We start from the raw sequence: 10680 nt of genomic DNA, 5'->3' as shown, positions 1-10680 counted from the left end.
TTGTTTAACTTCTAGTTCATATATTGTATTAATTTGGACAACTTAATGATATTCAGTATTTATACAATGATTTATGCTTAGCATGATCAAATCTTTCAAAATGCTATAGGCTATAGCCAGTAGACAAGAAAATCGAAATGAATCTATTACTTTCTCAATTTACAATATGTACTGTTAATTTGTTATATCTGACAATTACACAGCCAAAGAAAAACGCAATGCCTTCGGGAAAACAAGAAATGGGGGAGGGAGAAAATTCATGGAGTTGATCAATAATCATCTAAGATCAATAACATCAAACTTCAACTTGGGATTCATATATACATCTGTACATTGTTTGTATAAGGGCCCACCATCAGCAGGCTGCTCATGTGAATGAAATCCACGCCGATCACAATGTCTAATAACCGACATGCCGCCAGGGGTTGTCAATCGGAAAATGCCATGAGTTCTGCTTGTGAAAAAAAAAAACAAACGTTCAAAGATAGCTACAAACACAAAACCACAGCAATAAACCTGATAGAAAGTGGTTCAGTAACAAGTAACGTACTTGGTTCTATCTCTTGGTGCCATAACAATCGCAACAGCTTCAGGCAACATGACCTGAGAAGACAATTACATTTCTGTCATCTCTACAATATATTTGCCAGATAATAAATCATATCCAAACATAATTTGTCACATTTTCTCATTGTCAATTTACTGCCAGCATAGCATATTTGAACATGTAAAATAGAGAACTTCAAAAAACAGGCATGGTTTAAGTGCTACCACTAAATCTTCAACCCCGCCTGCTCCTATACATAAATGTCAACACCTCTATGTTATTCTTTGTTTTACTCACGCAGGTAGCCTGAGTGCCTGATCCCCCCACCCCCCCCCCCAACCCCTCTTTTTCCAAAAAGAGAAAACTAGTTTGGCTTCACAATGAACTATAAAGCCAAGGACACCAATCTCTATCATTAATGCTTAGTAAATGAATAACTTTTCCAACAATAAATCTGTTTTGTTTTCTTCACCTCCTTTTTTTTTTTTATAAATTTCTTATGAATTTTTAATAGCTAAAGTTATATGTACATGCCCTAGAGGGAAGATCCTGTACCACAATGGAATTGAACTAAACTATTGTCAGTCAGAAGAGCAGATACTGTAACACAGTACAATTAAAGATTCCCTGAGAGTGGACTTGACTATTCAGGCAACATAAAATATTAATTACATATTCAGATATGTTTCTGTTGTCATTAAAAGCTGATAAAGCATAACTATTTCAACTGCAATATGTAAGAATATAGATGATTCAGAGACACAAGAAAACAGAACTCAATCTAGGATACAGCCAACATGATAAGATCTTTAAAACATCTTTGACAATACAGGCTCATTCAAGAATTATAACACCAGTAGACACTGCCCCCAAGAAAAAAAAATAGAGAGAAATATACGTAGTAAAAAGGTTTAGAAATCACTTACTTGATATGAGTAATGGGTATGAACATCAACTGATGACATGAAACATGATTGTGTGGGATGAGTCTGGCAATAGCAACATGCAATGGACATTAGTTACTCATGAAAGAACTCTATTACTTGGAAAATATTGCATAAAATATATTTTAGATGAAACTTCAACAGTCTCTAGATCAAAGGCAGCTATTCTCATAGTCTAGTATTAGCCATTTAAGAGAAATTTGCCTTTTTTAGTTGCCATGACACAATTATACAGCTAGAGCATAGGATTACAAAATGAACCCCATTATCTAGAAAAAGGTGATGCTGATTGCTAAATAATTGATTACATTTGTGATGACAACAATAATGATTAAAAAATTTAGATATATATGCAGCACTGGATGACGGCTAATATAAAAATCCAATACAACTAATGATAAAATGTATATACCACTGTAAAATGAAGAAAGTGAAGAAATGGAAAGAGGTCCTGCCATACTTGCATGCAAAACTTTTAACAGATGATCAATAGAAGGAATATGATTTAGTCATCATTTATATTTCCAGAATTACAGTGCCATATCATGTGTACGGACTAACCATTTCTGAGAATTCTCGTAGAGGATTAGGAAAAACGTCAGCAAAGAATTTTCATAGAAAAATTCTATGAATCAAGCACAAAAAATGAATTGTAGATTTACTTTAAAGGGGAAAACAGAGAGGAAAATGGAGCAGAATTGAGGAACACCCATAGTAGCAAAAAACAACCAATTATTCAACAGATTTTATGAATTAAAAATAATAGCAAATTTAAGAATAATAATAAGATCATTGTACATGAATCCATCCCAGTGGGAAAAGCGATTGTTTATCTTGCACTTCAAATATCTCCTCCTCATTTGTTGCCTGACACTAGTCATATGTTCAAAAAAGGCTTCATTAAAATAAAGAAAGGTCAAAACATTATATTTCATAAGAAATAGGGATGCAGATGTACATATATACAAAGAGTATAATTAAAATCAACTTACAGTATCGGATGTTGATTCCTGCTTCGGAATAATCAAAGCTGTAATATAGAACTTTCTGTTCTTCTACAGAGGGACAAAAAAAAAAAAAAAAAAAAAAAAAACACCACCATATTGTTAAAATTCCACCAACCATCATATTGTAGAATTTTAAAAAAGAAGAAAAAAATAGTTGAAAGAGCTTACAAGTGAACCGGCAAGAATACCACATGTCTCCAGATTTTTTGAGGTGTTTGATTTAGCTAATCTCAAGAAAGTATCCATCATACTTGTCGACTGTCAGCAGCACAATAGATCATATACATAAATAAATAAATGAATAAATAAATAAATATATACACTACTGATTTTTAGTTAAAATCGGGGAGAAATTAATGTTAATTTGATAAAATTTAACGAGTAATTATATTTTTTTAAAATTATTTTTTAGTACTATGGAGAGTCATCTTCATATTCTAAACAATTTCAACCTTGGTATAAGATTTCTATTTATACTACCACTATTTGAGAAGGATAAAATGGTACTTGATGCAAAGTTTTGATGGCAAAAATAAAGATTATATCTATATACTACCTTTGTTCCCAAAAGTTCAGCTAACTAATGGACTCTTGTTTCTATGAAAACTTGGAAAAAGTGAGTGGGTGTAATTAAGGGTGGATAAAGTTAAAGAAGAGTGAGTGGGACGTGTTAATAGTGTGAGATATGAGGGTTAAATTAGAGAAAAAAAATTGGTCAAAATCAATACTTCCTCTGTTCGTTTTTAGTTAACATGCTTCATTTTGGCGTGCAGGTTAAGGAATGAAGAATGAGAGATGCAAATTACGAAAATACCCTCTTGCTCACAATACCACACCTCATACATCCTTCATACGAATCTATACTTTACAAAATTAAAAATGTTCCTTGAAACGTTATGTGCCACGTAAATCTATACTATCATTGTGCCACATCATCATTTGACTAGCATTGCACCACATCACCATAATCTAGCATTTTATTAATAAGAAAAAAAAAAAAAAAAAATGGCATCGGACAAGTTTCAAACACTAAACCTCATGGATATAAATCACACTTCTTACCATCTTAGCCAATTGTAATTTATACTCTTAAAAAGGAATATCAGTTGGTGGCTAAGATCTAATCTAATAGCTCTAGTTTTGCTTCTCATCTCTCAACCTAACCCCAACCCCAACAAACACTAAGAAAAAGCAACAGACAGATATTTACTATAAGATGGCACAAGGCAGAAACAATTCAAATAAACCACTGGATGAAAAATAATTAAAACTAAACCAACATGTCAAATTAACATAGAGGCAGCTAAAATTCTTACTATGTGCAACTCCATTGGAGATTCTGACTGAAGCAAACTATCTTGCAAAGAACTGTCCACTGTGTCAAGCTTTTCAGTCTTTAGAGGTGGCTCGGAAGGGATTAAGTCTTGCACCTCTGCAAGCACAGGCGGAGGGCTAGGTTGCTTCACAATAACAGTCTCAGGAACATCGGGTTCTTCAAACGAAATCATTGGCTTTTCATCATCTTGTGGCTGCTGACTACTTTCACTACTAGGTTCAACTGTAGGTTGCAAAATTGGTTTTTCACAATCCACGGTGCTATCATCTTTATTAGCTGCAACTCCATCTTCAATAGCCATGACCTGTTGGAGCCTGCTTGTCAACACAAACCACAGAACAAGAGAAATAACAAACAAATAAACCCCAAGCTGAAAGGACAGGAACAGTAAAAAATCACTGCAGTTTCTTTTATGCAATACAAGTACCATTTAAATAGGATATTTCAGAATTAACTACCAACCCCATAAAGCAATTAAAAAAACTGGGTACGATGACATGTCCAACATATAATGCATGACACCATCTCTAGGGAGTTAGATTATCATTGTTGTTTAGAAAACGATACTGATAGGTTTGGTTCCACGCATCTACAAAACGATTGTCATTTAATGTATCTCTATGATGCACAGAAATGAAAGAATACTAAGATGCATCTTGATACTGCACAACGCATAATAAAATTAAACATTTAAACATGAGAATTCCTTCACCCACACCCACTACCAAAGGTATCAACTAGATTACTGCAGTAAAACATTCATAGCAGTCTCTACATCCAGGGATACATATATAAACTGATATTTTTTTCTTCTGACAGAAACAATTGGTATAGCATATATCATCTCATAGTAGTTAAAATAGATGACATGGACAGAGCATAACCATCAGACCTACCTTGGAATCTCAACAGGAGTCGTATCAATATTACTGGGATATCTAACCTGCATCCATCAGAGAAAAATCAGCACACATTTTGGTAATTAGAAAATAAATCAGATGCTATGGCCATGTACCCATTTATCAGAAACGGGTGGTTGCCACTGCCTGCAGAGCCCATTTGGTCCCAAAATTGAATGCCTCAAAAGTGTCTCCTCCTTTGGACGGGGAAAGGAAACAGCTCTGTATAAGCATCAACACAATACAACCCAACAGTAAAATTTAGGGAAGATATATGGCTAAAGAAAGCAAGAAAAAGATAATTGGCAGGTAAAGGTCTTTCTAAGTTTCACTTGATACAACCTTTCCTAACATCAATTTGTAACTGCAGTTTTATAACAACATCAAAATCTTAGTTGTTTATCATTCAGCTCAATAAGATGAATCTGATGCAAAAACTAACCAACAACTGCATGAAATTACTATTGAATACTATAGTCAATATAAGGAACAAAAACTAACAAGCAAAAGGATTGTGGTCAAAATAAACAGTTATCATCCTCACCAACAATTAGCCTAGTTTAGGATGAGCTGGTAGCGACCTGGAAAGCACAAAGATGTGCTTAAGGATCGGAAAAGAAAGGTGAACAAAGGTGAAGGCAGTATGGTGCCGCAAGTTTGGAATTGGAACAAAAGTTAGCAAACTTTCGAGGGAAAAACTTGTCTAGCACAAAAATTAAGACAAGATTGATGTATATTTGGAATTTCAAACCATAATTTTGCCGTACTTGGGGTTCATGGCCCTCCAACTGTACACAAAAACACTCCCAGACTCCCTTAGTGCTACTTTAATGCATGATACTATATTCCTCAATAGAATTTTTGAGAAAAGTCAATGCCAGGGTAGAGATGACTAGTTATATGAAAAGTGGTTATTTCAGTGTTAATATACTAAGTAAAACCTGTGTTTCCAGATAGACTAAGGTTCATGAGGATTTGAATATAGAAAGATGTGATATGCATTACAATGAAGAAAAACCTATGTGTTGGCAAGAAGTTTATGAGACCATAAATCAAGTAAAGATGTTCATTGCCTGACCAAACAATCCCAAACAGATGAACAGATGTGGTAAAATTCTAATACATATATATATATATATAAACAAAGTAAATTTCAGCAGCAGCACACCAAACTATAACAGTCAAGATCCAGAACCAACATAGTACATCAGACTGTCACATTACTTACGTCAGATACAGAACAAAAAAACCATATTGGAACTATTATGTTAAATTCTAGACACCAACAGAGTTCTGACATCTGTCCCAGGGTAATTATACTTTTTAAAAGAGAAAAAGGCTTTTGTATCTAAAAAATTAACAAGCTGCATATATAAAACCTCATCAAAAAGAACAAATTGCTCAGAAAGTTAGAATACTGGTGATGCAAGGGTTAAAACTCACAAGGCAAGTTGTAGAAAAGAAGAATTAACAGATAATGAACTTTAACTCTAGACAAGAAAAAACTTGTATCTCAATTACTAACATCACTTGATTCTTTAAGAACAGCAATATAAAGTATAAACGGATGTAGCATATGCAAAATATCGATTTTGTCAAACTATAGAGCAAAGAGAATATTGCATGAAACTTTTATCTTTCTAACAATGCTAAGACTTACAATTTGTGAAATTTCTCTTCCACCGGGATGGTGTAAACATTCTGCTTAGCATTTAAACCTCCATATGCAACCCTGGAAATACTTTGTGTCGCCTTATACAACAAAGAAATGTGAGTACAGAAACTTTTGCAGAAGCCAGTTTTGATTCCAGAAAGAAGATAGTGAGAGACACAAATGTACCTTAACTACTTGACTATTAGTTGGAGAGGGTGCACTGATGAGAGGCCATTGCACAGAAGAACTAAGAGAATGATTTTCATTGGGACGATCATTATGATTCCATCCAATAACTTGGTACATGGGCTTTCTTTCATGTTCTTTAATTTTCTGCTTAACAACAGGATTCAGAGCCTCCAATTCATTCAAGGCAATTATCAATTGCTGCACAAATAAAACAAATGAAATTAATTGCCACACAGAAAGTTAAACACTCGTAGTATACATATGTTTTTTCTGAATCTTCTACAGCTGAAACTAAAATAAAACATAAGAAAAGCAAACAACATACATTTAATTTTATTCTTTAATCACCTTTTTCAATAAACTTTTTTTGCTTTGTGGAGATGCTGCATATTCCCTATGGCGAGGAATAGTCTCAGATACCAAACTGAAAAAAGGCAAAAGGTAAATAGTTAGATACATAAAAATATCATATAGGTCAGAACAAATCAACATGTATAGCAGATGTGATTTGGGGGGAGCAATAGGTAAATCTCAGATTTTTGTCAATAGTGCCATATCTTGATATTTGAGAAAACATTACCCTAAATTTTATAGAAGGTTCAGACTTTGGGAAGGGATGACAAAAGGGAAGGAGTGGGGTTTTTGTGGGGGGGGGGGGGGGGGGGGGGGGTGATACTACGCATTTAAGAGTGCTTTGTGAGATATTGAGGGTGGATATGAAACTATTTGTTAATCACCTAGATTAATTAGTAAGTTCAATGTGATCCCACTACGCTACTATGATTTTTTCACTTGATTTTCACTTATCACGACTTTATAGAATCTTACTAATACGAAATTATTCTTCCTAAATTGAACTTATAACACTTTCTTACAGCATTTTGACTTTGACGCTAGCCAATAAGTATAAAAGTTGATATCTTCGATATACGAATTGAAACGAACTTACTAAACATGGGCTCGCTTCCTATTTTTCCAAGAATTCATGCACTTTCCTACTAAAAGACCGGTTTTTGCAAAAGTTAAGCTCGTTAAGAGGATTTCATTTTCCAGCTGGCATTAACCTTATCAAACCATAGTATGTAAATAGTGGAAGAATCAAATAACAAAGGAACTAAGTTATTTTTTATGAATTGAACTTGAGTAGCCCTCATTTTACTTGAGTAGAACTTTTCATATTTGTTTTATCTCAATTGAACTTATTTTCCCCAAATTTAATTGATCTGCATTTATCTTTCCTGAAGTAATTGAACATAAGGTGAACAGATCCTAATGTAACCTTTCATGTTCTTTTACATTCCTTTTGTCCCATAAAAGTTACATAAATTATTCTATCCAACAAAAAAAAGAACCTGAAGTTGGTCATGGCTACAATGTAACAAGTATTTCCACAATGTGATCCACATATAATATTTCCCATAACTAAAAATATGTCAATTATAAAGCCAGTGCATAAAATTAACCTATAATAACGATACGCAAAATGGATTTTACCTTGAAAATCGTAAAAGCATGACATACAGGTCTATAATATTCTTCTCATTCCGGAAGATAGTAGCCTGTAAAAGTTACGGAGGCAATATTAAGCAGCAAACAAAAGCTTCAAAACAGGAAAGGAAAACAAAATAAGCAATTGGAATTACTTGAAACTGTAGATAACTTAACTCCTTAGCAGACTAGAATTAGCACATTCTATTGTTTTTTATATTATTATTCGATGGCCACTTAACCAATAACTACATAGACAGATCATTATCAATAGTATGAAGGCTTCAACAGCCAAACCTAATTTATATATATTTCCTTCCTAATAACTTTTAAGTTACAAATCACTACCAAGGCTTCGTTCTCCTAATCAGAAATATGGAGATTTGGTCTAAATTTATTAACATCTGGCTTAGTGGTTTGAATCTTTCAAGTTAGAATGGTTTGTCTTGATCTCGTAGGTTGATTAAACTAAGACCATATTTTTACAACAATATGTAGGTAACAACATTATCATGTGAGGTATTGCTATGGTTAAATCAATAAGTGGTAACAAATAATGGAAATGAAATTGTATATAATCTGTAAGAATATTAGTGTCCATTCCTATGGTATATAGGTAATACCAGTTCAATCCAAACTACCTTTTTTGTCTTCAAATACTTTCATACCATATAGCCATATAGGGGACACTTATGAAGGAAAACAAGTTTGGGGTGACATTGCATTACTATAGACATAAGTTTGTCACACTGCTCGCCAAATTACACTTAAATTCATTCCAATTACCGCAATTAACAACTGGCTATAAAACAAGTCATTAGAGTCGGATCAATGGTTATTTGATTCTAACAAGAATAAGTAAAAATTAATGAATAAGTTGAAATAATAATAGCTGAAGCAATATAAAAATGCAGCTCTAACACAACTTTTTCTTCTGTATGATTTCCTTCTTCGATCATCCAAACCAAAATGAACAAGTATAAGAGCCTAGACTCCAACTCACATAGCTGATTACATTAATGTAACTGACTTATGCCACATTAATCTCCTCAATACTGGCATCAATATACACTACCTCCAAAAGACAAATCTAATGGTCATATCATAATTAAGAACACAATCAACTCCCCAGATGAAGAATATATCAATTCCAGTACAGTGCTCCGTTACGCCAATGCATAGCCCATTATACACACGTATTATATAAGCAAATGCTACAATAAATATAAAGATAATTAATAGAATCTCGGAGAATTTCCCTCAATTTCATATCAAAACCTACAAAAAAACCCACAAAAAAACCCTAATGAAAATAGAAAATTGTTCAATTTCCACAAAATAATTTGTTTCCACTCATTCCACAATCAAATTTTTTTTCTACACAAATCACTCACTACTTCACAAGTCAGTTATTATTAAACCTACCCCAAAATTCTACTATAACATTGAAAACAACGCAAAGTTCAACCTCAAATTTAGAAATTTTGATCAACTACAATCCACCAACCCCCGAAAACAGCGAAAATTTATGATCAATAAAATTATACAGATAATTAAATTCAGATTTGAAGTAGAAGATTAACCTGTCGGAGTATATTATCAGCGATCCTGAAGTAGATACGCAGTGAAATGCGATTATCGACATCAAGCTTCTTAGCGTTAGCAGCAATGTCGATACGTCCAGAAGATGGCCTCATCTTCTCAAATTTTGCAGAATTTGAATAAACTCAACTTCGATTGATCGAAGCTGGAGCTCCGGAGATGCACGTCAATGGCGGACGGCGGAGTAGGGAGACGGAGGAAGAGAGAGAGGAGAAGAAAGATGATACAAGTAACAAGGTCATTCAGAATTCCACCAAGGGCATAATTGGTATACAAGTATGCATATTTTATTTTAATTTTTTTTTTTTTTTTTTTAGGTAACAACCATTCGAAACCCCGTGCAATGCACGGATATTGACTTATTATAATGAAAATATAATTAGATATTAAAAAACTAAATCAATTGATCAGTATTAAATCGTATGAAATACAGTTCGTATTAAAAATGAAGTACAGTTCGTATTAAAAATGAAATACAGTTCGTATTAAAACAATAAAAACATGAGAGATAAAATACTTAAATATGTGATAGTTATAATGTGCAAGTCGATATTTTAGGAAGTTTACTTTAGATTTTACATAAAATAAAAGTCATAATCTAAATGAAATCCTTTTTTTAATATATTAATATTTTTTTTAGAAAGTAATTTTGGCGGGAATTTTTTTAATAACACATTGACAAGTGTTCTCTTAGATTCGCTTTTAGTAGTATGTAATTGATGATTGATGGACCAATTAGAGACAAGAGTAGGGATGGACATTGGTCGGATACCCGAATCGTTATCACTATTGTTCAGGTAACCGATAAAAAAAGTTTATTCATGAACCAAACCGATTAGTTTGGTTCAGTTTAGTTCATGAATAGGGATGGGCAATGGTTTGGACCAATTAGAGACAAGAGTAGGGATGGACATTGGTCGGATACCCAAACCGTTATCACTATTGTTTAGGTAACCGATAAAAAAGGTTATTCATGAACCAAACCATTAGTTTGGGTACCCAAACTTTAGGTAC

General features: G+C 33.3%; 1 protein-coding gene across 1 annotated transcript; it reads right to left on the bottom strand.

Moving 5' to 3' along the window:
• LOC145568716 (AMSH-like ubiquitin thioesterase 1) lies at positions 1–9927 on the bottom strand. Its single transcript, XM_081628137.1, has 14 exons — positions 9648–9927; positions 8071–8135; positions 6925–7000; positions 6574–6774; positions 6394–6485; positions 4850–4955; positions 4731–4777; positions 3815–4148; positions 2667–2756; positions 2484–2546; positions 2290–2364; positions 1474–1536; positions 551–603; positions 1–451 (listed from the first exon to the last, which is right to left on the bottom strand). Exons 1-14 carry the CDS (start codon positions 9759–9761, stop codon positions 277–279), a joined length of 1554 nt encoding a protein of 517 aa, XP_081484263.1. The 5' UTR covers positions 9762–9927; the 3' UTR covers positions 1–276.
• Between the last annotated feature and the right edge of the window lie 753 nt (positions 9928–10680).

Source organism: Chenopodium album, chromosome 11 (assembly GCF_948465745.1).
Source record: "Chenopodium album chromosome 11, dcCheAlbu1.1, whole genome shotgun sequence".
Taxonomy (NCBI): domain Eukaryota; kingdom Viridiplantae; phylum Streptophyta; class Magnoliopsida; order Caryophyllales; family Amaranthaceae; genus Chenopodium; species Chenopodium album.
The sequence above is the reverse complement of the archived record's forward strand: the minus strand, read 5'-3'. Positions and strand labels throughout refer to the sequence as shown.

What these genes read in the sequence shown, in the direction of transcription:
- LOC145568716 (XM_081628137.1), bottom strand. Translation starts at nt 9,761, where the DNA reads ATGAGGCCATCTTCTGGACGTATCGACATTGCTGCTAACGCTAAGAAG. An exon ending in CTCCAATGGAGTTGCACATA is followed by an intron (nt 2,757 to 3,814) that starts GTAAGAATTTTA and finishes TGCTGCTGACAG; the next exon opens with TCGACAAGTATGATGGATAC. An exon ending in AGGAATCAACATCCGATACT is followed by an intron (nt 2,365 to 2,483) that starts GTAAGTTGATTT and finishes ACATATGACTAG; the next exon opens with TGTCAGGCAACAAATGAGGA.